Source organism: Gobio gobio (assembly GCF_949357685.1).
Source record: "Gobio gobio genome assembly, chromosome: 10".
In the NCBI taxonomy this organism is placed as follows: domain Eukaryota; kingdom Metazoa; phylum Chordata; class Actinopteri; order Cypriniformes; family Gobionidae; genus Gobio; species Gobio gobio.
The window spans coordinates 45584551-45610853 of NC_137116.1; the positions used below are offsets into that span (position 1 = coordinate 45584551).

General features: G+C 38.5%; 2 protein-coding genes across 2 annotated transcripts in view; both read left to right on the forward strand.

The window, feature by feature from the left end:
- obscna (obscurin, cytoskeletal calmodulin and titin-interacting RhoGEF a) overlaps window positions 1-11573 on the forward strand; it is a 60042-nt gene extending 48469 nt beyond the window's left edge. Inside the window, exons 64-86 of the mRNA XM_079826345.1 lie at window positions 1479-1557; window positions 1723-1856; window positions 1941-2053; window positions 2166-2334; window positions 2476-2566; window positions 2736-2936; window positions 3048-3108; window positions 3193-3270; window positions 3484-3656; window positions 3735-3761; window positions 3885-4037; window positions 4119-4164; window positions 4269-4346; window positions 4447-6139; window positions 6257-6400; window positions 6485-6607; window positions 6736-6903; window positions 7239-7344; window positions 7886-8125; window positions 8255-8478; window positions 9065-9161; window positions 9271-9420; window positions 9682-11573. Of these exons, the coding sequence (XP_079682471.1) occupies window positions 1479-1557; window positions 1723-1856; window positions 1941-2053; window positions 2166-2334; window positions 2476-2566; window positions 2736-2936; window positions 3048-3108; window positions 3193-3270; window positions 3484-3656; window positions 3735-3761; window positions 3885-4037; window positions 4119-4164; window positions 4269-4346; window positions 4447-6139; window positions 6257-6400; window positions 6485-6607; window positions 6736-6903; window positions 7239-7344; window positions 7886-8125; window positions 8255-8478; window positions 9065-9161; window positions 9271-9420; window positions 9682-9859 (4526 nt within the window). The 3' untranslated portion in view covers window positions 9860-11573. The remainder of the gene's footprint in view (window positions 1-1478; window positions 1558-1722; window positions 1857-1940; window positions 2054-2165; window positions 2335-2475; window positions 2567-2735; window positions 2937-3047; window positions 3109-3192; window positions 3271-3483; window positions 3657-3734; window positions 3762-3884; window positions 4038-4118; window positions 4165-4268; window positions 4347-4446; window positions 6140-6256; window positions 6401-6484; window positions 6608-6735; window positions 6904-7238; window positions 7345-7885; window positions 8126-8254; window positions 8479-9064; window positions 9162-9270; window positions 9421-9681) is intronic.
- Window positions 11574-11693: 120 nt separating this feature from the next.
- On the forward strand, window positions 11694-25471 carry dmap1 (DNA methyltransferase 1 associated protein 1). Its single transcript, XM_079826687.1, has 11 exons — window positions 11694-11847; window positions 12235-12342; window positions 12457-12548; window positions 17728-17926; window positions 18073-18231; window positions 18333-18500; window positions 21006-21191; window positions 21419-21490; window positions 22044-22116; window positions 23986-24272; window positions 24681-25471. Exons 2-11 carry the CDS (start codon window positions 12244-12246, stop codon window positions 24738-24740), a joined length of 1395 nt encoding a protein of 464 aa, XP_079682813.1. The 5' UTR covers window positions 11694-11847; window positions 12235-12243; the 3' UTR covers window positions 24741-25471.
- The last annotated feature ends 832 nt before the right edge of the window (window positions 25472-26303 follow it).

Sequence of the window (26303 nt, forward strand, 5' to 3'; positions counted from 1 at the left end):
AGCTCACCAAGCTTATATTTATTTGATTAAAAAAAACCAGCAAAAACAGTAATATTTTACAATAGTATTACAATTTAAAATAACTGTTGTGTATTTTAGGATATTTTAAAACTTTTCCATTTATTCCTGTGATGGCAATGCTGAATTTTCAGCAGCCGTTACTCCAGTGTTCAGTGTCATATGATCCTTCAGAAATCATACTAAAATGCTAATTTTGGTGCTCAAGAAATTTTCTTAATATTATTAGTATTATCTAATATTATTCGTATTATTTCTTTGTAATAATGTTGAAAACGGTTTTGCTGCTTAATACTTTTGTGGAAACTGATATATTTTTTCAGGATTATTTGATTAATAGAGAGAACAGAATTTATTTTAATTAGAAATCTTTTGTAACTTTTGATCAATTTAACGTGTCCTTTCTGAACAAAAGTATTAATTTAAAAAAAAATAATAATAATAAAACCATAAAAAACAAGTGTTACTGACCCCAAAACTTTGAACAGTAAGGTTTGTTTAATTTGATTTGTCTTTAATTCATTTGAGATTAAATGAAACCGCATGTTACTTCATATATCATACGTATATATCATACATTTTTAATGCATTCTTTACTATCATGGCTATGTGGTCATATGTTTTCATTTATGCCACATACTTTAAGTGGTTCATAAGCAGCGTTTGAACACTTGTCAATCATGTGCATTTCCATATCCTGTTTAACATCACACTTTCCATCCCATTTCCTTTTTAGTCACAGAGCAGGAGACTAAAGATCTGATCAAAATCATCATGTAAGTGTCTTCACAAAGATGCCCGTACATTTTGCATGTATGGCACTTTTTCCATTTTTCCTTTCTCTCTGTCTCTGTTCTTCTGCTTGTCCATTCCTCATATCTGTTTATATACATGTTCTCACGGTTTCCTCGTCAGTGCATGCTCCGCTAAAATGCCACGTCCATCTTCAAAGCTGGTTATGTGCTATGACTCTAGCCTTGCTGCAGATAGGGCCAAGTGGCCCTTTGCACTGCCTGTGAGGAAATGTGACTGTATTCATGTGATCTGTGACTTAAAACACTGGTTGGGAGAGGCGATGACACTTGCTCTGTTTTTATATCTGTCATTTTCACGGTAAGTGATTCTGTTATTTCACAATTGAGTTTAGAGAAGAACTGCAAAATAAATATCCCACTACATACCTTATACTGTATCACCACAGATCTTAGTGATTTTTTTGGTTGCATTATTAATATATATAAGTACAGTTATTAATATTTTTTTTACTTGTTACTTTTTAGAGCTTTGTTTTATTTATTTTTTACAGCATTTTACAGCAAAAATACAGTAAAACAGTAATATTGTGAACTATTGTTTTTTTTTGTTTTTTTTTTAAATAAATGTTTGACCCCCAACCTTTGAATGTTAGTGTATGTAAAATCAAATAGAGTGAGTTTGACAGCCTAATTGCTTTCCAATAGAGCCCCAATCAGAAGGTTGGTCCAGTTCCTTTATGAAGAACCTGTTTCATATACTCTTTCAGCCTGGAGACCCTGAACTGTGAGTTTGCATACACTCTGTTATATGTGGGCTGTAAACATTGCCTTTATGTATAGTTTAATTATACTGCATACATACTGTACACTATGGTTCTTTAAGCAGTGATGTGCTAGTGAATTGATAATCTAATTTTAATGTCATGTGGCAAAATGTGCGCTTCTGAAGACCTGCTGCTGGCGTTGAAGATACACACACTCTCGAAGAACAGGATGATATGGAGAGGCAGGTGCAGGCGGCACAGGCAGAGGGACCCATGGAGCCTGAGGAACACTTTTCAAACACAGAAGAGTTGCTGACAGGTAAAGACTGCATGCGGTTTTTAAACAATTTGTGTGAAAGTTTGTCACCAGAAATTTTTACCAATCCATCTTTTATTGTCTCAGAGCCTCCAGCTGTTCAAGTGGCCATTGAAAACCTGACAGTCCGGCCTGGTCAGTCTGCAACGTTCTCTGCAATTATTACTGGCCAACCCACCCCAGAGATTCAATGGTTTAAGGTATTCTAAGAACAAAATAGTAACAATGCACACTGATATAATTATGTTGTGATGCAAACACAATAAACCTTAACTCGTATGAATTAGAATGCACTTATTTGGTTTCATGCAGGACGACAAGGAAATCTCATCCAATGAGTACACAGAAATAGTCCAAAATAGTGCACGCTGCTCTCTCACTTTGCTGGATACTCAAACGGAGGATTGTGGCACCTACACCTGCATAGCTAGCAACCGTGCAGGACAAGCATCTTGCCACGCTAAACTCAGTGTTGATACAGGTTGTAGAGTTGTAGATATTTAATTTTATCTTTACAAATCCTACATATGTATTGCCGTATTTTGAAACCACATAGAAATGTGGAAGTAATAGTTTGTTTAAGTGCATTTAAATTGTATTCTATTGACTGTTTCCTTTTCAGGTCTAGATGAAATTGAGAAGGAAAGAGAAGTGGAGTTTGGAAAAAGACGAAAACTACATTCTGTATATGAAGTTTATGAAGAAATAGGAAGGTAATATCCTCAATCAAAGAAATTAAAAGCCGCTGATTTAGAATGAATACCAACTCAATCTTGTAATCTAACATTAACATTTTTTGTCATTTTTTGTTATTATTTGATTTGTTTTATGACATCCACTACAGCCCTAGTTAACATTTATCCGCTTTTTTTGGATAACCAGGGGCACTTTTGGAGTGGTTAAAAAAGTAACTCACAGGGCGAGTGGTGAATGTTTTGCCGCCAAGTTCCTTCCACTCAAAAGCAGCACACGGACCAGAGCGTTCCAGGAGAGAGACCTACTGTCCCGTCTAGCTCACCGCAGACTTGCATGCCTCTTGGACTTTTTCTCCACAAGACGCACATTGGTTTTGGTTGTGGAATTGTAGGATTCAAGTTTTCTTACTTTTTTTTAAATTAGTCAATAATTATAATTTTGCTTTTTAGAAATCATTCATTGAATCGAATATGTAGCATTCTTTTTTCCCTCCCACAGATGTTCTACACAGGGGATACTAGACCATTTGTTTTTAAAGGGATCGGTTACGGAGAGGGAGGTAATATTGATAATTCATTGAATTTCATGCACACTTTCACACAGAAATAAAGCAAACGTTATAATTATCATTAATTGTTTTTAGGTCCAGTTATATATTCAGCAGGTTCTGGAGGGCATTGGATACATACACAGTATGAACATTCTACATCTGGATATCAAAGTAAATGATTATACTTACCATTTAATAGTTGTTTTAAGTGGCATTAATTTAAGATTCAATATATTACAAGAAATGCTACTGATAGGAAAAGCTTTTACAGTCACTGACAGTCCTTTTCTAAAATTGGACCAATTAGTGTCTATGGTAAAGACATCTTCTATCCTTTGGTCGTCTTACATTCTGTCTAACTTTTAAAAAATCTTTTCTCTACAGACGGACAATATCCTAATGGTGTCCCCTGCTAGAGAAGACATCAAAATCTGTGACTTTGGATTCTGCCAGGAAATTGACAACTCCAGACATCAGTACAGCAAGTTTGGGACACCTGAATTTGTTGCTCCAGAAATTGTCCACCAAGAACCTGTGACAGTAGCCACTGATATCTGGTATCAAATTTTGTGGTTTGTTGTGTTCAGCAATTCTGTCTTTTACTTCTTGGTGAATTATATTTTTATTTATTCCAGGTCTCTTGGTGTGGTTACTTACTTATGGTGAGTGCATTGAAGACATGGAGTAAGCAGATATTTTTCTTTTACGTTTGCTGCAATTTTGAGTGGCCATAAAAGTAAAAAATATTGATACTGGTAGAAAATAATGTTTTTTTTTCTGGGCAGCTTAACATGCCACTGTCCTTTCTTCGGTGAGAACGACCGTGCTACACTGATGAAGGTTGCTGAGGGTTTGCTGTACTGGGACACGCCTGAGATTACAAGCAGAAGTGTGGAGGCACAGGACTTCCTACATAGGGTTCTACAGCCAGACGCAGAGTAAGATCTGCTTACATGGGTTTGTTTGAAGTTTTTGTGAGCAGCAGTTGATTCAAGTTTTTTTTTTTTTTGCCTTCATAGAATGAGACCATCTGCATCTGAGTGTTTGAGTCACGAGTGGTTTCAGGTAGGTGGTTTCATATATGTTTATACCATCAGGCAAACATAAAAATAAGAATTGTGCACAAATAAAATTTTGTCAGTTTAAATCATAAATGTAATTATTTTTAGGGCTATTATGAAGACGAAGAACCAGACGACATAAATACCAAAAATTTAAAATCTTTTATTTCAAGAAGAAAATGGCAGGTACGATTTTAGATGATCTCCTCTGCCACTGATTGTCAAGGAAAATGTTCTTATTTCATGTCTTAATACTCTTTTCCATGCTGCTTCCCTTTTCTTTCAGCGTTCTTTAACATGTCTCGGATCGGTTCTGACTCTCAGACCAATCCCAGAGTTGTTGGAGGCTCCTCTGCGTGACGTTTCGATTACAGCTGCAAGAGAGTCCCGGGAGCCCAGCAGCACCTCGCTAAGTAGTGGATCCTCTTCAGATTATGATGAGGCTGATGCCTGGGACTTCTTCCAGCAGGTTAGCCAGGAGGATGAAGATGATTTGGAAGAAGAGGATGAATATGACCCCTGCGCTCATGTGTCAAAGACGCCCACAATTCTAAAACGGGATGAGGAAGATGTGCTTATTGGTGAGGACAGAGTTCACAGTGGCCCGCTGGTGATTCCAATGAACACACCATCACCAGAGCCGGTAAGCTTGGAGCAAAGAGACGGTAGCCCCTCTCTTCACTTCTCTGAGGGAGATGAAGGATTGGTTGGTGGGCCTCCCATACCACGTCGTAGCCTCATCAAGAGCACTTTTTACTGCAGCTCCGAGCAGCTCTCACCCATATCTGCTCGTCACATGACACTTCGGGATAAAATCCAAGCTAAAAAGCAAGAGCGTGGCCGTAAACCCCTCCGCGCCAGCCTCTCCGGCAGGTTGAACGAGCCTCTAATAGAGTATGTAGAAGATTCCCCAGACTTAGAAGCTAATCGTAACCAAAGAAGAGGATCAATGCATTCATCTATCCTCAAGTCCAGCTCATTTGATAGTGGAGTGAGTGCTGCCCATCCAAGCATACACACCCAGAGAAGAAGCAGATCATTAGATGTGTACATGCAACGCTCTCCAGCTCCAACGGTACAGGGAGGAGACGAGCATGATGTCGAAGTTAGTCAGAAACCAGACGCCACTGATGAAGAGGAGGCAAACACTGAAGAAGTCCAAGTGAGAAGGAAACTCTGCCGTCGCTCTGCGTTTTTGTCAAAGAAGGGCCCGGTTGTTATGAGGAAGGTGAGAGCGCAGGTCCATGAGCCTGAAGAAGGACATCAGGCAGTCTTGAGAAGTGAGAATGACAGCCAATTGCATATCATGGAAACAGAAGCAGCACATTTAGGTGATGAGGAGAGCATGGATGGCTCACAGCTTTCGCTAGCATGCTCGCTTGACCACGGTTCAGAGGCATCTAGCAGGGTAGGCTCATATGAAGAACTCTCTCAAAGGCACCACCACGATGAGATCTTGATCGCTGGATCCTCTGGAAAAACATCTCCATGCTCTCTTCTACAGGACTCTGAGGATGAAGACATGGAGAGGGTCTTGAGATCTCTTCGCCAAGACCTCCCGCAAGCCCCACCAAGACGGCGCACCAACAGTTCAAGCTCTGGACTAAATGAGATGCGCACTAAGAGTGCCGTTCCTTTGAGAAGAAGCTCTTCAGCAGTTCCTGTCCAGGCTGCAGTAGCAGGCCAAGAAAGCAAAGAGGTGCTTCAAAGATATGCCTCAGCCCCAGCTCTACAAGACAAACCCCCGAGTGGGAAATCTCCCAAGCCTGGATTCATGAAGATCTTCCGCAAGCACTCTTGGGCTAGCCATTCTTCTCCTCAGCTAGAGGGCTTGGAAAAGAAACAAGCAGAAGGAGTATCCTCACAGCCCAAGACCCCTCTTCTAACCCTGAGGAAGAAGATGCGAGCTTCCGCATCAAACATTACGAAACTGTTCACCCGACAGGGCAGCAAGGATGACGTAGAGAAGAAGAAAGGCGGTAGGGTACTTTGAATGCTTTAACACACTAATACCGAATTGCAGATACTTCACTGTTCAGTTGTCAAAACAACATTTGTTTGTGTATAATAATTACATCTAAAACTCTTTATAACAGGACCAATTGTGAAGAACCCGTCGCCTGTCATGCCAGAGAAAATTACTCGATCTGCCACAGTTCCTGCTGCCACCTCATCTGAAAGTCCTCAGAAGAAGTCCAAATTGTTTTCACTGAAAGTGCCGATATTTAAGAAAACCAAAGGTAATATTTCCTGTGCTGATTCGGTCATCGGCACTTACATTTTTGTGATATAATAATGAATAAAAAATGTGAATGTCCTACCAGAAAGTCCAATCAAACCATCCAGGCCAGATGTCATTCAGCTAGCAGTGGGTGGAGCTCTTGTGTTCTGGAAACCTGTGCCGTCCAAAGAGCTCGTCACATATTGTATTCAGTATAGTGTAAATGGTAAGAATACATTTTAAAGACTCAACAAAAGAGATTCAAATTAAACATCCTGTATAATAGCATTTGTATTGTTTTAGCATGTTTTTTTTCATGATGCCTCCTAAAGAATGTATTCTCCTTTATATTAGGTGGGGAGTGGAGAACATTGTCAGAGAATGTTACAGACAGCTGTTTCACAGCTAATGCCCTTCCGAGAGGACCAGGATATATATTCAGAGTGTCCTATAACACCAAGACAGGGTTGGCACCTTTCAGTGACCCTTCACCTCCGGCTTTTATGGCCACGCCTTATGAAGGTACAACATTCTGAAAATAATTCTTATTTTTTTCCAAAGTGACTTACAATTTATTACCACATCTTAAATCGGTTCTCTGGAAATGTCCTGTTTCTGGGTCACTCACACACTGTGGATTGAACCAACAACCTTTGTGTTTGTAAATTACATCTTTAAATATTTGCATTATATTTAAAGATGTAATTTACAAACACAAAGGTTGCTGGTCCAATCCAAAGTGTGTGAATCATTTCTTTTAAAATAAAGGGAATATGCATTATAATAAATTCATATTAGACTGTTTATTTAAGTATTCAAAATCAAGGTGGCATAATACTTTTATTTTATTTTTGCAGAGTCTCACAATCCTCTCATTCAGATGGAATCTATTGGGTCAAAGGTCACTGTACCAGGAGGTCTTGGCACTGAGAAGTCTTATAGATTCCTGTCGGAAATCAACAGGTATATATGTAAATATACAGTATATGCATTTAAACATTTGCAGCTTCTTGATAACATCAACATTTTTGGCTTCAAAGCCCACCCATTGTCCATAACAATATTTGAAGGCCCCCCTCACTCACAATTTTTACCCAGTAAAATATATTGGATGTATATTCATTATAAAAATGACCAAATAATAAGAAATACCTTGATTTTTAGCTGTTTTAGCTTATTTTCATGATTGTTTTGCCTTATTTTAAGTAATCTTGAGGCGCCCTTGGAAGTTTGTTGAGGCCCCCTAGTGGGCCCCAGCCCCCTGGTTGAGAACCACATATCACACTGACCCACCAAACGCCCTGTTGATTTTTGATGGGACAGTGTGAATAAGCCTTAATATTATTTCAACTATTTTGAATTGCTTACATAACATTGATTGCCATTATTTACAAGTCTTTTATGTTGTAAAGTTACATTAACTACATTTACTACTGATGCCACAGAGACTGTGACAACTAGTAAGTAAATAAATAAACACAATCTACCTTGTTTCATTTGCCAGAGGCCGTTTCAGTGTGGTAACACAGTGCGAGGATAGCCGCAGCTCTCAGATGTTGGCAGCAAAAATGACCCCCTACAGACCAGAGCAGAGACAATTGGTTTTGAGGGAATATCAACTGCTTCGCCGGCTGAGTCACCCTCGGATTGTCCAGCTGCAGTCGGCCATCCTCACCTCTACCTGCCTGGTGCTTATTGAGGAGCTGTGCTCAGGACGAGAGCTTCTGTATAACCTTGCAGAAAGGTGAGAGTAATAATACTATTTAAAGTATCAATTATATCATCACATTCACAGATACTAGTGAAAATCATTATCTATAACAGTCAGTGTTGAAAAAAAATGACCTTACCATTTACTCTTGATGGTATTTAGGAATCTATATTCAGAAACCCATGTGACAGACCTACTAGAGCAGATTGTGAGCGCTGTGGATTACCTGCACAGCCGACGCATTGTACACCTGGACCTAAAGTCAGACAACATGCTTGTGACTGGCCGAAATGTTGTGAAGATTGTGGATTTTGGCTCCGCTCAGCCTTTCACTCCAGGACAGGCGCTGAACATCGAACACATCAAAGAAATGACAGATAATAAAGGTAAATCTGCCACTTTGCATTTCAGTCATTGTACACCATTTAAAGATTTGGGGTCAGGGAGATTTTTAAATGTTTTTTTAAGACGTGTTTTATGCTCACTAAGGCTGAATTTATTTGATCACTTATCCAGTAAGAACATCAATGTTGTCAAATATTATTACAATTCCAAATAACTGTTTTCTACTGAAATTTCAGCATTACCCCAGTCTTCGGTGTCAGTTGATCCTTCAGAACATTTCTTATTATTATCATTGTTGAAAACAATTGTGCTGCTTAATATTTTTTATATAAACTGTGAAAAAAAAATAGAAAGTTCAGGAGAACAGAATTGATAAAAAAAAAATCTCAACATTATCAAAGTTTTACTGTTACTTTTGATCAATTGAATGCATCCTTGCTGAATAAAAGTACAAATTTCTTTTTTTGAAAAAATCTTACTACCCTCAATCTTTTGACTGGTAGTGTATGCGAGTTATGCATTTTCTCAACTTCTTGGCATCTTAAAATGAAGTATCTTATCAAAAACAAACGTAGTCATTTTTTTCATAAAATATTATGAAAAAATATTTTCTGTTCTGTTTGTTAGTTTATATTGTCCTTCCTAAAGCTCCTGAAATCTTAGAAGGACAAGGAGTTGGACCCGAAACTGATATCTGGGCTGTTGGTGTTTTGGCTTTTATAATGTAAGTACTTTTATTCAAGGAATAGTTACAGTACAGGTCCATTAGGCTATCCTTATTGTTCAGCCATTGTCAACTGATTTCCTCAACGTTCTTTACTTTCCCCCGGTAGGTTGAGTGCAGACAGTCCCTTTCATGCTGATTTAAATTGGGAGAGGGATCGAAACATCAAAAAAGGAAAGATCCAGTTCAGTCGTTGTTACCCAGGTCTCTCAGAGGGAGCCATCAACTTCATGAAGAACACCCTGACCAACAAAGCCTGGTAAATAGACTCACAAATGATCTTTTCTTATTTTGATTTTTTATATCCAAATCAAATGATTTCATGTCATATTTTGATAATGCTGATGGAATGGCAGAAGCTAGTAAGTTAAAAATAGCATTATTATATTTATGACTTTCCATCATTATAATTTTAATCACAGATTCTGTTTCACACTGAATCAGTTAGTACGTGGACGTATTGTAGGCAGTATTTGATGTGGCTCCAGGCAGTATTTGATGTGGCTCCATGTTTCCTCAGGGCTAGACCAACAGCTGCAGAGTGCCTCCAAAACCCCTGGATACAAGGAGAACGTCCTCCCACCAAACACGCCGACTCTGTGGTCTGTTTTTCAGCAGACAAGCTGCAGGCCTATCTCAGGGAAAGAGAGGTCAAGCGAGACCACGTCCGCACAAAAATTAAACTGCCCCTCTCGTAATTCAAGGGACAGAACATATTTGGAGGCTGAAAATGATGTGTGAAACTGTGAAATGCTTTTGTAGATTTTTTTTTTTTAAAAGCTTAGTCAGATTTATTTTTTGTGCTGCTCTGTGCAAAGATTATGACGAATGTGAGTGATAATGAATTATATTTCTTTAGATATATCATTTTTCAACAGGTGTAATCCGGCAATCTGCATGACAGTTCTTCGATTATTGCTTTGTAATCCTTCAAACAGTGACACATAACTTATACATGCGTATTATGGTTCAAGTGATAATACACATATTATGAACAATTTAAAGGTGATGGTTGAAATGTTTAGCTTGAATTATTGAAATTGATCTATCTATCTATCTATCTATCTATCTATCTATCTATCTATCTATCTATCTATCTATCTATCTATCTATCTATCTATCTATCTATCTATCTATCTATCTATCTATCTATCTATCTATCTATCTATCTATCTATCTATCTATCTATCTATCTATCTATCTATCTAATCTATCAATGAATGAAAGATATCACTGTGCAGTATATTGTTTTCTTTGTGTTTTTTGTGTTAATAAAATGATATGCCACCACCCTATCAGGGATAACTTTATTGTATGATATATGAAGTGGTTACAGTTTTTCTTAGTCGCTTTGGTACATTTCTCAGATCAAAATTGAAATTCTCAAAGCTACCTGTTCAATCTTCACATCATTGTGTCACTTGTGCACATCAAAAAAGCAGTTTCTCATTTCTTTGAACAAGTTGCAAATGCTTGTGTACATCCATGCAAACGATTATGTACAATTCTCTGCTGTTTCCTACATTATCAGTTGCTTATGTCATGTTGATCAAAATGTATTATAATGGGTCTCTGTTGAATAGTCTCACCCCCCACAACATTTAGGCATTAGTTCATAGCATAAGTCTTTACATGCAAAATGGTTGAACAAGTTGTCATAAAATGTCAAGCATATTTCTATACATTTCCGTTAGACGTTCACATTTCTACTTTTGTTTTAATGTTGTTGTTTTTTCTTTGTGCTATGCAGTGCTGTCTTTTCCTTTCTGTATTGCAATGACATGGTCTGTCAACAAATTACAGTACAAACAGTAAAACCATAAATGTGAATCTTGTCCAGTCTCTTGCATTCAAACTCCCACATACACTAAGGTGTAACCTACAATTTACAATAATTGTCATCAAAATTTTAGCCATATTTACATCAGAACATCCCTCCAGAGTATAGTTTTATTGACAATATGACTAAGCAATTTGACTGTCTTATTCATACACAATGACACAAGGACTTGTCATTCTGATGGCAGTGACATGTTCATTGATATTTACTTTTGAGAGATGAACTAAGGATTTTGAGCAAGAGACTGGCTTTTGCAGGTAATCCATGTTGTTTTGCTATTACGAATTGTTTTGAGAAATGCACTTGCTGTTTTGCAAATGTCGAGGATGATTCGAGAAATGTACCAAAGCGACTGAGAAAAACTGTAAATGCAGTATTTTATTAATCACTGAAGATATTTTTCTCATTGTTATGCAAATATTACTTATGTGTACGGATTTTATTGGTTTTGAATGTTGATTTTGAAAGAGTGGCAAGGATAATTTAGGGATTGCTGTTGCCTCTGTGCAGTTTTTTGTGTGCATTATTATCAGAAATGCCATGCTTTTAAAATAAATGTTTTATTACGCTATAAAAATGTATTATTTTTGCATTGGCGATTTATATTTTTAAACACATACGTATTTTTAAACCCAAAGTGAAAGTGACATATTATAGATGCACTACATGCTTTTGTCCGATAGGAGGCGATCATTCAGAGACTGTGTCATGAAGCACAGAGGAGCCACCCGTCGAAGAGGAGATCTGCATCCGCCGTTAGATATACAGCATTTCAGCTAACACTGTCCCGCAAATAAAGACCAGCATATATATTTTACATTAACCGGCTGTCTTTATTTTTCTCAGGTAAGATTAAACGTTACTTTTAATACCCTTACAGGTCGATAATGCAGTTCTGGAAGTACTATATGAGCTCAATACGGTTCCCGCCTGTAAGCTCATTGATTCCGAGATTCGAGTTAGCGCTCAGTTGAAGCTATAATTTATTTCTTTATCATCTATCAACTCACACAGACCCAGCAAACAAGTTTGAACATTTAACCCTGACGTGCTGTCTGTGTTTGGGTGGGGTAACTTAATGATCGTTGTCAGATGTACTGCTACCAGAGGTTCATTCAGCTCTCATAACAAAGACGATGCTTATTGTCTGCTTTCAAAAGCAAACCAAGCACTTCATTGTATAAGTATTTTATAAATGCATCTCTTTGCTAATCATTCTGTCTAAACTATTAGTCCCTCACCATGACGACCGGTGCTGACGTGAGGGATATTTTGGAGCTGACAGGAGGAGACAATGATTCAGTACCCATCAGCAAGAAGGACTTCATCAACTCAGACAAGGTAACCTGTCACATAACCAACACCATCAAACTATTGAATTCAGATAGAGGATGTTACTGTGACAAATGTCTTGGCTTTGTATTGAGACAATTCTCATTCTGTTCATCTTTGTAGAAAAAAGCCAAGAAAGTAACCGAGACATTAACCTTCAAGAGACCAGAAGGAATGCACAGAGAAGTTTATGCCTTGCTGTATTCAGACAAAAAGTAAGATGACAGTCTGGACTCAACCTTTTCACCTTACAGTTTTTGCCCAGATTTTATTTGCACTGCCCTCTAAAAAAATGATTCACATGATTAGCGGCAGATTCTGTTGCTTGTTTGAATGTATCTTTGTCTTTGTTTTGTTGAAATTACTAAAATGACAAAAAACAAACAAGTAACTAACATGTTACATCGTATCAATTTATACAGCAAAAGAGTTTGCATAAGTTTATTGCGTCATAATTTTCAGGTAATTGAAATCAAAAATTAAATAAATGTATTTTTAGGAACTAAACACTTAATATACACTACAATTCAAAAGTTTTGTAATGTTTTTTTAAAAGTCTCTTATGCTCACCAAGGCTGCATTTATTTGATACAAAATACAATTATAACAGTAATATTGTGAACTTATTATAATTTATTAAAATGTATTCCTTTAATGGCAAAGCTTAATTTTCAGCATCATTACTCCAGTCTCTAGTGTCACATGATCCTTCAGAAATTATTCTAATATAATTATTTAATGCCCAAGAAAAATGTCTTATATTATCAATTCTGAAAACTGGTTTGGTTATGCTGCTTAATATTTTGTGGAAACTGTGACACGTTCTTTGATGAATGTGCACTTTATATCTAGATGCGTTTGATTACTATGTAGTTGCATTAAAAAATCAGAAGGGTCAACGATGTAATTATAGATGTAAATACAGCTGGAATTACATGCCGGAATGTTTTTAAAGGGTACATAACACACACAGTTTCTGCCAATCGCATGTTAATCTTGAGTACCTATAGAGTAGTATTGCATCCTTCATATCTCAGAAGAGTCTTTAGTTTTATATAATGTATAAAAGAGATACGCTGTATTGATTCTTTCCGAAAACAGCCAAGCTCATGCAGGCATGCAGGGGACGGAGCTAAAGAGTCATATGAGCACACACACACACATGCTGCGTCCCAATTCGCCTACTTGTACTACGACCTAAAAGTATGTACTCTTTTTGTGAAGAAAAAGTACATACTTTTGAGTGTGTAGCAAAAGAGTATGCAAGTTTTGGGACATACTACTTCGTCATCTTTAACGGACTCTGTTGCTTAGTTACGTGTAGCCCGTCACTGTTTAAACTAGAGGTCAACCGATAGTGGATTTTACCGATAACTAGGTTGGACCACACTTGCCAATAACCGATTAATCGACCGATAGTTTTTAAAATGGATACTGGATAAAAAAACATAAAAACAGTGCTGAACTTTGAAAATGTGCTAAATTAAAAACATATAAATATGAATATTAAAATGAGAAGTTCTAACATAACATAAATTCTTTATATTACATATTACATTATAGATACATTAAAATATTACAGGTCAAATTTGTTTCTTTACCTATAATCTAGAAACAAGCATGTACATTTCATAGGTAACACTATGCAAGTCCCTATGCAACAAAGGATGTATTAGCTGACATGATCTATAAGCATTATGCATACATTTTTACAGCATGTATTAAAGGGGTGGTAAAACACATTCTTTTGAAGGCTTGACTGTGTTTGTGGGGTGCACTGTAACATGTGTTCATGCTTCGTTTTAAAAAAAATTGCCTTATTTTTCATATATTTGACCTTTATTCTACACTGCTCTGTCCCTCCTTGTAAAACGGTCTGATGCTTTCCGGGTTGTATGAAGCCAGTCCCTCAAAAATACGCGATGGGCTCAGATTGGTTAGCTGGCCCAGTGTGTTGTGATTCGCTAAACGCCTAGTGCACGTTTGTCGGAAACGCCACGCCCCTTACCTTTATCGGAGGCTGTGCTTTGGTCAGTGTTAGAAACAACGGCGTCAATAAAACCATACCAATCTGAGCCCGAATCAGACCCAGAACATTTGAGTGAAGATGATCGAGCAGAACCTGTTCAGTCCTCAAGAGTAAAGACTGCGGATCTATAATGATCGCTACTGAATGGCACTTTAACTTTTGTATTTTTAGAACGATTATAGCCAAATATCTGTCACAAGAACTAACCCAAAACAAACACTAAGCACTGGCTTAAACTAGTAAGTTAGCCAAATCACACACAGAACCATGTTTAGCATGCCTGTAGATAAACAATACATAAAAGCTCTAATCAAAGAATCATTTACACTAATGCCAGGTTCGCTGTTGAGATTTTAACGTTAGTGTTTGTAACGATAGGTGTTCGTCGGATAACGTTAAGTATGAATGAGCATTTAACAGACTGGTTTGCAGAACAGCGTTGTCATCTGTTTACTTCCTTGCTACAACCTATTACAGGAAAACACATCGATGAAAAATAAATCAGACTTACAGGTTGTGGCCCGTGAACAGCTTCTGTTTGTAAATCCAGCTTTCAGGACAAGCCGTTGTGCATATCCTGTATTGAACTCGCGAAGTTTGTGGAAGTTTGTGTTGTCCTCCGTGAAATGTGCAGCGCGCGCGTCGTGCATCCACGCACCGGCAGTGTTTTTTTCACGCAGCTGACGTTGTGCAAATCTGGCATTGAAATCGCGAAGACGGTGGATGCAGGGAGCCCTGCGCGCGCCTGATTCCCCGCTGACTCAAACACACGTGCATATAACGTGCTGTATGTTAAACGCTCTGCAACGCACCCCCGTCCCTATGAAGGCTGAACAGAGCAAGTACCCCAGACCTGCAATCCGGATGAAAATAACAGCGTTTCCTCGGCATCGCGGCAACAACACTCCAGCCTACTATACCACAACAGCGCCGCGATACAAAATGCCCCCCCCCCCCCCCTTATTTCATATTCCCCGGAGGAGGGGTTTATGTAAATATTGGGCCTGGTGATGTCAGCAAAACCTGGGTGAATGTGTAGTAGTCCCTAGCGGCCGTTTGCTGTAGTCCTTAGAAACTGATTTCTTTAAAAGCAAATATCTCCCTTTGCTTTAAACTTTGAACGTTGTAACTTTGCAGATGTTGTTTATGCTCAAGCAGCAACATTACACGTTAGCTAAAGTTAGAATAGTGAAATCGTGGTTTACCACCCCTTTAATATGAGCAATACAATTGTACCTTGATCATTTATGTTAGTTCATAGTGCATTAACCAAGGTTAACAGATATAAATTCAAACAATTTAATGTTGAAATTAACATACTAACGATGAACAATACTTGCACAGCATTTAATAACCTTAGTCAATGTTACAAATGGAATCTTATTGTAGTGTTACCATTTCATACAAATCCAAACAGTCTGCTTTTTTAGAAAGCGATTATCTAATAAAACAAAAAAACGAATCCGCTTCTGCTTTGTTTATGTTTCTGTCTGCAGCATGATGATACAGTTTGCTTTCTCACATCACTAATTTTAAATATGCAACATGTGGGTCGGACTTGCGTGTGTTTTTATCACATTGTTTTAACTGCTTGAGGTACTGCTATTAGCGTCCTCTCAGCCTCGACGACAAACATGCACACTGTTGTTATTTACCTTAATTACGTTACGTTAATGCAGCATCTAGTTAAGAAATTAATTACTTTATAATGATTTGGCAACAAGTTCTGTATTCATACAGTTTCGCTGGCATGTTTTAAACATCTGATGTGTCAGCGCTATCTGTGCAGTGTGTACTCTCCGTTAAGCGCTCAGCCTCACATGGTAATGTAAACAACACACGTGAGGGTTTTTTTCTCGCCTCTAGAGGCCGCTCTCGTGCTATATCATGCCAGCAGGCCCTTCTCAGAGCTCTTGTACTGTGTAATAACAGCGCACCCGTCTCAGCCGCTCCAGCAACGAACGCTACACGGGAAAACGATCAGTGAGGATTTTCGGAAAACGATCGGTGAGGATTTTTGCCGATAACCGATTGTTCCACCAATCAACTATCGGTGTCGATGAATCGGTTGACCTCTAGTTTAAACTGCCTTGTCAATCATCGTCACAGTTAAAATCCTCTACATTCAATTTAATTTCCTACCATATCGGAGAGAAATGTAGTCGCACGTTGATCTGCCATTCGTGGGTCTTTAATGCAGAGACTCTCATGTGTTTGCATTTTAAATATAATGATGCATTTGAAAGTTAATGGCCAAACGTATCATTACAAAAGTTCACAATGCTGCTGCAGGTGAAATATTATAATGTGGATAACATTGAATAAACATCTTTTGGTCAGGTTAAATACTGATAATTAATCACTAAAGCCACTTAATCTAAACCTCTCTACTTAACCGTTGGACTCACACATCTGTCATGTTTGTAGTTTTATAACACTTTTTATCCGCGTTTGTAGTTCTAATCGAATCCTTGTCCAACTCGCAATGGGTTGTTGGCAATATCAGCTGTTCGAGAGTGCATCGATCTGTACTTCCAATTCTGACCAGAAATAGTAGACCATCCGGGTATCTTTGGAATACTCTTTTCAACATACTACGATTTGGGACATACTAATTCTATTTTCGAATACTATTTATTAGGACGGATAGTATGCAAATTGGGACGCAGCAATACATCATGGCATTATCCCTGGATCACTTTCGATTCACTATATGTTCGTGCTGTTTACATTATATGCACTTACGCGCCGATTGCCAACACAAAACAGACATTTGATGCAGTTTCACTCGCCGTCTGTGGTTTCTACTCGTGACCGGGAACAAGCACATACACTTCCAGAACTACGTTACTGCTCCGGAAAAACAAACTGCATCCACTGTTTCCTTAACGCTGGGTTATTTGGGAAGCTGAACAAGGTTATCTTTCCCAACCAAAAACACACTTCTTTAGTGACATTGTTGATTTCGTGGTCTAAAAACAAAATGACAGCGCTGCCGACGGCTGTACCACGAATTAAGCTCATTGATGGGCACACTCTTGCTCTTGCTCTGGTTGATAAGCGCACGCGTTCATCCGGGAGAAGTGGCCATACAAGCAATTCCGCCCTTTATGAAGTCATACCGGGCCATACTCGAAAAAAACTTTCGGAAACTTGTTCGAATCCTGAAGGAGTGTATTTGGCACAGAAATACGCCGTCATACGTCCAATTCTTTTTTTGTGAAATTTTGGCCATGTTTAGCATGAGAATCCAACTCTTTAACAGTGTAAGTAAGTCAGAATGCATGAAATAGCATTAGACTATCCAATGTATTGTTACATTGAAAGATGACAACAATATATACCAAACGTTTTCCTTTTTTCAGTCGGGATGCCCCTCCCTTGTTACCAAGTGATACTACGCAAGGCTACCGGACAGTGAAGGCGAAACTGGGCTGTAAGAAGGTGCGACCCTGGAAGTGGATGCCCTTTTCTAATCCAGCCAGAAAAGATGGAGCCATCTTTCATCACTGGAGGCGTGCAGCAGAGGAGGGCAAGGACTACCCATTTGCTCGCTTCAACAAGGTTGGAAAGAAAAGATTGTTGTGTAGTGTAGGAGAAAAGAGAAAATGACATTAGTAGAGGAAGAAGAAGAGATTGTGTATTATTATTGTTTTGAAATTGAAATTCCTCTCCTTGCATGTTATTAAAAATATTATTTCTGTTTATAGACTGTGCAGGTTCCTGTGTACTCTGAGCAGGAGTATCAGATGTATCTTCATGACGACGGATGGACGAAAGCTGAAACAGATCACCTGTTCGACTTGAGCAAACGCTTCGACCTGCGGTTTATTGTTGTCCATGATCGCTATGATCACCAACAGTACAGAGTAAATTCCTCTTCATGATTCCGCTTCTTACGAAGAATAAAATAGTCATTTGGCTTCCTTCTAATCACATTTCTTCACTGATTTCAATGTTATTATTGTAGAAGCGCTCTGTGGAGGATCTTAAAGAGCGTTATTACAGCATTTGTGGCAAACTAACAAAGGTTCGGGCTGGAACAGGAACAGAGCCCAAGATCTACATCTTTGATGCTGGTCATGAGAGGCGCAGGAAAGAGCAGCTCGAGAGACTTTTCAACCGCACCCCAGAACAGGTGAGACTGCACATCTGCATAACAATTGTTACAACAGCGTTATATTAGTATCAATTTTAAAGGAACACGCCACTATTTTTGAAAATAGGCTCATTTTCCAACTACCCTAGAGTTACACATTTATTTTCTAGGCTGATATGACTAGGAACTATACTCTCATTCCTGCGTAGTAATCAAGGAGCTTTGCTGCCATACCATGGGTGCAGCGGCGCAATGATATTACGCAGTGCCTGAAAATAGGCTAACTTCCGTCAACATAACCAATGTGACAATCTGCTTGCACAGGATGCGTCCTGGGGACTATTTTCAGGTGCTGCGTAATATCATTGCGCCTGCTGCACCCATGGTACGGCAACAAAGTTCCTTGATTATTATGCAGGAATAAGAGTATAGTTTCTATTAGATTATAGTCATTTTTTTGAGCGAGATACTAACGGTCTAATCAGATTCATTGATCTATGCTAAGCTATGCTAAAAGTGCTACCGCCAGACCCGGAGATCAGCTGAATGGATTCGAAAACAGTAAAACTCAACTGTTTAACTCTTGGGGAGTTGGAAAAGGCGAAAATGAGTTGGAAATTTTTGAAAAAAGTGCCGTGTTCCTTTAAAGAAGACTTATTGTGCTTTTTTACATTTTCAACTATCTTTAGTATGTAATGTTGCTGTTTGAGCATGAAAAAAGTCTAAAAATATTCCTAATTTAAATAATTCCCGGCCAAGGCATATGCAAAATAAAGGAGCTGAGCCTGGTTAAATTGCGTTAGTAGTGTGTTGAGACTCGCAGTTTTGGTAAAGGCCCATTTATACTTCTGCGTCGAGTGTACGCCGTAGTGTACGCCGTAGCCGACGCCGTCGTGAGCATTTATACTTCTGCGCTGTTGTCTGCGTCAATGTGCAATTCCACATGCAGACGCTAGGAGGCAGTGTCCTCGGGCATGTTGGTGTAATCAAGACAACAGCCGAAGAAGAAGCAGCTTGATGTGTAGAATCTGTACATTCATGTCGGAATATCAGCAGCAGTGAGAGAGCGGCTTTTCTTGCAGCTTGAGTTGTTGTATCTAATACAAATTTAGCATCTCTAGTTGATTAGTAAAGTTAAATAAGGGGATCTGGCGCTGGAATGCATTTGTGAAACTATGCGGAGCTCGTGGACGCTGTTTTCAGCAGCGGTGGCTCAGCAAGCGATTGTTGTTGCGGAGACTTCATTCACGAAATATACCCTAATGTGTCCCTGTTCTTGATATACAATTACTGATTAACATCTTTGGTTTTAATGAGAAAATAAATAAACTATATTCAGCGGATCTATGTATTTATTTACTACCATAAAGAATCGCTGGACTGCAAAATAGTGTGTTATAGCAGACGTAAGGAACTATCATCCAATTTCTGGACACACACACACACACACACACACACACTCCTATCGCAGATTTTTTTATTTATTTATTGACCTGAGGGAAGGGTTCTGGCAGACCAATCACAGCGCTTGCGGTCCGCGTAGAATTGACGCGTTGTTACATTTTTGGAGAGGTGCGCGTCAGGCTACGGCGTAGGGTACGGCGTATCCAACGCGTCTATGCGTAGGGTACGGCGTATCCAACGCGTCTATGCGTAGGGTACGCCGTACCCTCTGCGTGCACTCGACGCAGAAGTATAAATTGGCCTTTAGGGTGTGACATTTCTGAAATACGCTGGAAGCGGTTGACCAATCACAACTGGTCCAGCCGACCTGTCAGAACACATTGTGCTTTTGGAAGGAGGGGCTTCATAGAGACAGGGAGTTATTGACAGACCGGGAGGAGAGGTGCTGCAACAATGTAAAATATGTGAAAAATAATGTCTCTTGAATATTCAAGCATGAAACCTATTCTAGTAGACTTTGGAAAAAGATGCTGTAAAAGGGTATAATATGGTCTCTTTAACTCTTTCCCTGTCAGTGTTTTTTTTTTTTTAAGTTGCCAGCCAGTTTTCACACAACGTTTATGGCCTCAAGAATATTTTGTTGTATGAATATCTAAGCATGTAATTAAATCCTTGCTCACACGCGTGAACATGCAATATATCAAAAGAAAAAACAGCCTCTGCTTTTTTTTTTTTTTTTAAACATTTTATTCTAGTTTCATGCATTCTTTTTTTTATCAACACTTGAATGTGGGTAAGTTTCATTTTTTTAAAAAGCAAACATTTTGAACAAAAAGTTGAGAAAATCACATTTTTGTCGAAGACAATTCTGGATCAGATTCAGATCGATGATCAAAACAGAGATGGAGTAGATCACCTTTGTTTCGATCTGGAGGTCCAGTACTCTTTCAGAAGTAGTAATTGCCCCCTACCATATTACAGTGAAAACATGGCTTGCCTGGTAATCCTGTCAGTGGCTGGGAAGCGCTGTGTGTCATAAATGATGGAAAATTCCATCAATGGCGTGGAAAGAGTCAAGTACAAACTTTATCTCATTTAGAATAATGTACTTTATGAACATGTACCTTTTCCTTCCTTTAGGTGGCAGAAGAGGAATACCTGGTCCAGGAGTTGAGGAAGATTGAGACACGCAAGAAGGAGCGTGAGAAGAAGGCCCAGGACCTCCAGAAGCTCATTACAGCCGCTGACACAAACACAGAGATGCGCAGAGCTGAACGCAAAGCCACCAAGAAGAAGCTGCCTCAGAAACGAGAGATGGAAAAACCTGTAATTTCCTCTTTTATATACCCTTCAAACTGTCTGAATTCAAAGTTAACCATAATAGTGGTTTAAATTAGTATACATTTGATTTTTTAATAGTGATGATCATAATTTTGCACTTTCTTTTCTGTAGTTTTTTCTGTGCATTTCTTTAGAAATAAGTTAATTTTTTATAAACTTTAAAACTTTCTAGCATTTTCTCCTCTAATGCCCTCTCATCTGTCCAATGGCAGGCCGTTCCTGAAACCGCAGGCATCAAATTCCCAGACTTCAAATCTGCTGGTGTTTCACTACGGAGCCAGAGAGTAAGATCAATTTACATGCTTCGAAAAAACTGACCCCTGATCCGTTTCTTAATATACGATCTATGCAGAATATTATGATACATCCCTCCTCGCCACAGGAGCCTGTGGTGTTTAACTTCTCTCTCATTAGCCAGGAGTTGATTGATTCACACAGTCATAGGTAGAGTAATCTACCCACAGGAAGGCATTCCTCTTAAAGAGTAATGAAGGGAGGGCGCTCTATATAAAACGCATTAAGGATGGTACTGGGGTAGTATATGACTCAGATGTGGCTGGTCATCTGTTAGTCAGACTTGGGTGCATAAACATGTTTTGATCTGCCCTCTCTGAAGTGCATATCAGGGGTATTATGAATGAAAGATGACCCCATTTTTATTCCATTGCTCCCACTTTTTTTCTACCATGTAGCCATCTGAGATTAAAGGTGTTAATGTTCCATCTAGAGTTCCAAAGACCTCATGGATTCAGACACGAGTGCACAAGCACAACTTAAGTTTACTGAAAGTTTATTCGTAGTTATAGATTTTGTTAATGAATGGATTTCCGTGTCTAGATGAAGCTGCCCAGCTCAGTTGGACAGAAGAAAATAAAAGCAATTGAACAGATCCTAACAGAGCAAGGAGTGGGTGAGTAGCGTTTTAAGTTGCATTTCTTCTGAGCTCCTTCCTACCACATCATTTCTATGGTCGTTTTGACTCTAATATACAGGTTTCCATCTATAAACGGTATTGATTCTGATTCATAAGCTCTTGATTCAATTCTGATTTTTATTCTAATTCATTTGAGCAAATTTCAGTTGTAATGTCAATTTCGCTTGCATATTAAAGAATTGTATTTCTTGTTAAAATGTATGAAGGTATTTTAAATGATAAACTCATGAAAAATCCCATGAATTAGTATAGAAATTTGAGATTAATATGGGATTTATTAATTCATTTTTAATGAATAATGTGCATCATACGGACAGATTATTTATTTGTGAATCAGATTACACTAGTTGATTCACTAAAGAAATGGTTTAAAAGAGTCATTTGTGATTCAGACTTGCTCATGCTGTATCCTATTCAGGGTTCGTACAGTCATGGAAAAACCTTGACAAGTCATTGAACTCTAAAAAAGCCATTTCCTGGCTTGGAAAAGTTTTGGCAAAATGAATAAACCCAGAAAGTTTTGGAAGAGTCTTGTAAATGTATTTCTCAAATATGTGTATAATCGAAAATGTTTAATTGATAAATTACAATACTTCGGGAATATTTCAAACAGGTGACGTTATGTTCTCTGCATGAAGTAATATCTGGCACAGTCACAGCTTGTATGTTTTATTAAAATAAATAGCTAGCAAACAAATAGCCTTAATAGTCATTCTTTTTAGTTAAAGGGTTAGTTCACCCAAAAATGAAAATCCTGTCATTAATTATTTGCTCTCATGTTATTCCAAACCTGTAAGACATTTGTTAATCTGAGAGCTTTTTGTCCCTCCATTGACAGCCTACACAAATACCACTTACAAGCCCCAGAAAGGTAGTAAAGATGAGATTTAAAGTAATCCATGTGACCCAAGTGGTTTCTCATTCTCAATTTTATGAAACAACACAAGTACTTTGTGTGCACAAATAAAAAAACATTATTTGCAAAATATTAATCTTCAACACGCATTCACGCAACGCCTGCTCTCGCATGCGTTGTGGTGCTCTCGTGATTAATGGCAGAATTTCAATTTTTGGGTGAACCCTTTAAGATGTGCTTAATTCTTATTTAACATGTATGCATGTATACTAAGGATATGACAGTGAGGGCATTTTCCCACCGGTTAATCGATGTGTGACAACACCGGTAATAACGGTATCACCGACGGGGGCTTTTAATTCTAATTCTAAACCGAAAGTAAAATGCGCACAGCTGCGCATTTTTTGAAATCTGACTCCTGCTGCTGGTCTGTGCTGGGCTGGGACTCTCGTTTGGCTCATGCTGTATTAAGCAGACACATTCAGTTTTTATTTGTAGTGTCTGTTATCTAACTGATCTAATGATTTTATTACTATAAAAAGAATCAAAACGACAGTGGGGGGTGGTGACGCGGTGGGCAAGTGATGTTAACTGGTGTTGCTGCCTTAACACCGGCAACACCAACTATCGCAGCAAGCCTAATCTATACATAGACTTTAATGGAACTTTATGTCATGAATATTGCCTCAAAAGTAATTGAAATTTCATATCTGTAATAATGTGTACAAACCCTGGCTATTACATGCCGACTCTATAGAAAGATGTATTTTTGTCTTTTATTTCACAGTACAATACCTTTATCTCATAACAATCAATTTGAATTTTTAACTCCGGTAAACTATAGCTTCTTTTGCCATGGTGCTGAAAACACTAGAATAAACTATTGATCTTGAGAATTTAAAAATCAATATTGGGATTGATGAAATGAACCTTTATTACAGTTCAGTCTCATAAAGTCTCATAACATATCTCCTCTCGTTCCACGACAGACCTCAACCCTATGCCCACAGAGGAGATAGTGCAGATGTTTAATGAACTCCGCAGCGACCTGGTCCTGGTTTACGAGTTGAAGCAGGCCTACAGTAACTGCGAGTACGAACAGCAGATGTTGCGGCACCGCTATGATGCACTTCTGAAAGCAGGGGGCGCCGTCACACCACAGAGCGAGAGCGGTGGAGCCCCTGACAGTCAATCCTGGCTTGGCGCTGATGACATCAAAACTGAAGCCAAAGAGCAGATTATTGATGTGGTTGGAGCTCCACTCACTCCAAATTCGGTGAGTTTTCAGATGGAAGTTCCTTTAAATGCCTATATGTAAATTGCAATGTCTTAATAAATGGTTGGCTTAGTAATTTATGATGGGTCTACTTTAGTGAAAGACCTCGACAAGCATCATCGTGCAGTTTTTAGACCAGCTTTTAAACATTTAAAAACATTCAACACATGAAAAACTATCTTGAATATATAACATAGAATCTATCATGAATTCTAATAATAATCCTGATATAATCAATATTATAATGCTCATCTCAGATCATTAGTTAATGCGCATTCAGATTATTTAGAAATATCATGAAACCTTATTTTTTAAATGTATTCACATAAATACTAGCTTTGATTGCAAGTTTCCATAAAATTCCATGGTTGACGGCATAATTATTTGAATATGTTCCTCTTTGTACAGCGCAAACGCAGAGAATCTGCTTCTAGTTCCTCATCTATCAAGAAGGTGAAGAAACCGTGACATAAATGACTGTAAACTCGATTGGACGTTTTTGGAAGAGGAGAGAGAGGTGTCTGGAGCTCTCTTAAGTGATTGCCTGTTTTGGTGGGGGTCAGAGGCTGAGTTTGTGGTTGTAGGTCATCCGTTATCTGCTCTTTTGATGACCGCTTTCTGGCTCTCTTTGTTAATGTATTCAGCACAATGACTACCCTCCCTGTCCGCCACCCCTCAATCCCACCTGCTTCCCTCCTCGTTCTCCAGACCAAACCTGTACCATGACACAGACCACCCTTGACAACCTATTCCATTATACCACCTCCTCTGTCCAACCAGGCAGCCCAAACCCAGATGAACTGTAAATTGGCAGAGAGAGCTAATCGGCACATGACAAGACCGAAGCAAGTAGAGGCAGAAAAAAAGAAAGTCTGCTTGTCTGTCTGAAATGAACGTATGCTGGACAGATGGTACGAGTCTGGATCCTGTTGGGGAATTTATTGAACGGGTGTTTGTTTTTGGCTGCGTCTTGAAACAGCAGGCTCTGGAAAAATGTTTCAATTTTTGGATGTGGCGCTGTCTAAGTGCTATCTTTACGTCTGCCATTCTGATGTGCTGTTTTTCACCTGCAATCCTGTGTTTTCTCAGAAGAGTTGTAGACCGTCTCAACCATCTCGAATAGATGCTCTTGTGCATTGAGCGTATTACCTTTAAAATGTCCTTGTGTTTAATAAATGTTTTTCCCAAGTGTTTCCCTTTTAATTTGTTCAATTGTAATGAAAGGGGTAAAAATGGACATTTTGGTATTTCACCACTGATTATTATCTAGGAGTTAGAATATAAATAAATGTGACCATGATTTGATATTTAGGTTAGGGGCTGGTTTAGATCGAGAAATGTATTTTTAAAATCCCTTAAAGCAAAGGTAACATTTTCAGCATCATTTGACTAGGACAACATATCCGTGTGCTGATTTGTTCAGTGAGATTCGGGTATTTTGCTCCGTATTTGTGAGCCACTCGGTGCGTTTTAAATTGGCTGTCAAGCGCGCGCATCAATAACGTGAACAGCGCGAGCTCTGCAGCTCGTCATCGCCACTTCATGAATTCGCCACGATAAAGACATCTCCAGTAAATTCATTAAAGTATTGAACATGACAGGACACATTTATAATTTACATGTCAACTCTGCATAACCCGTGATCAATTTATGCCAGACAGTAAAGAGCGGTATTGAGCCTCTCGGTCTCAACTGAGGCAGTGACATCCAAAAAACTTCTGACTGAAAGGTTTCCTTTTCTTTGGAACATCTCTGTGAACACAATTATTTATTAATATTAATGCTATCGTAATTTATTTTAGAAGACAATATATTTGTATATATTATATTATAAGTGAACTTTATCTCTATTTTATTCAAATGTATGCTTGTTTGTATAGCTAATTGAGTTAAATGGCTGTCAAAGTTTCTATTGTTCTTCAGCAGGGAACAAAAAATTGTTCTGAAAGGGATTCCAACGATATCGTTCATTTGTGCCGTTATCGTAGCTGTGGTGTGGACTTCCCTATTTGAGGTGATATTTATTTTATA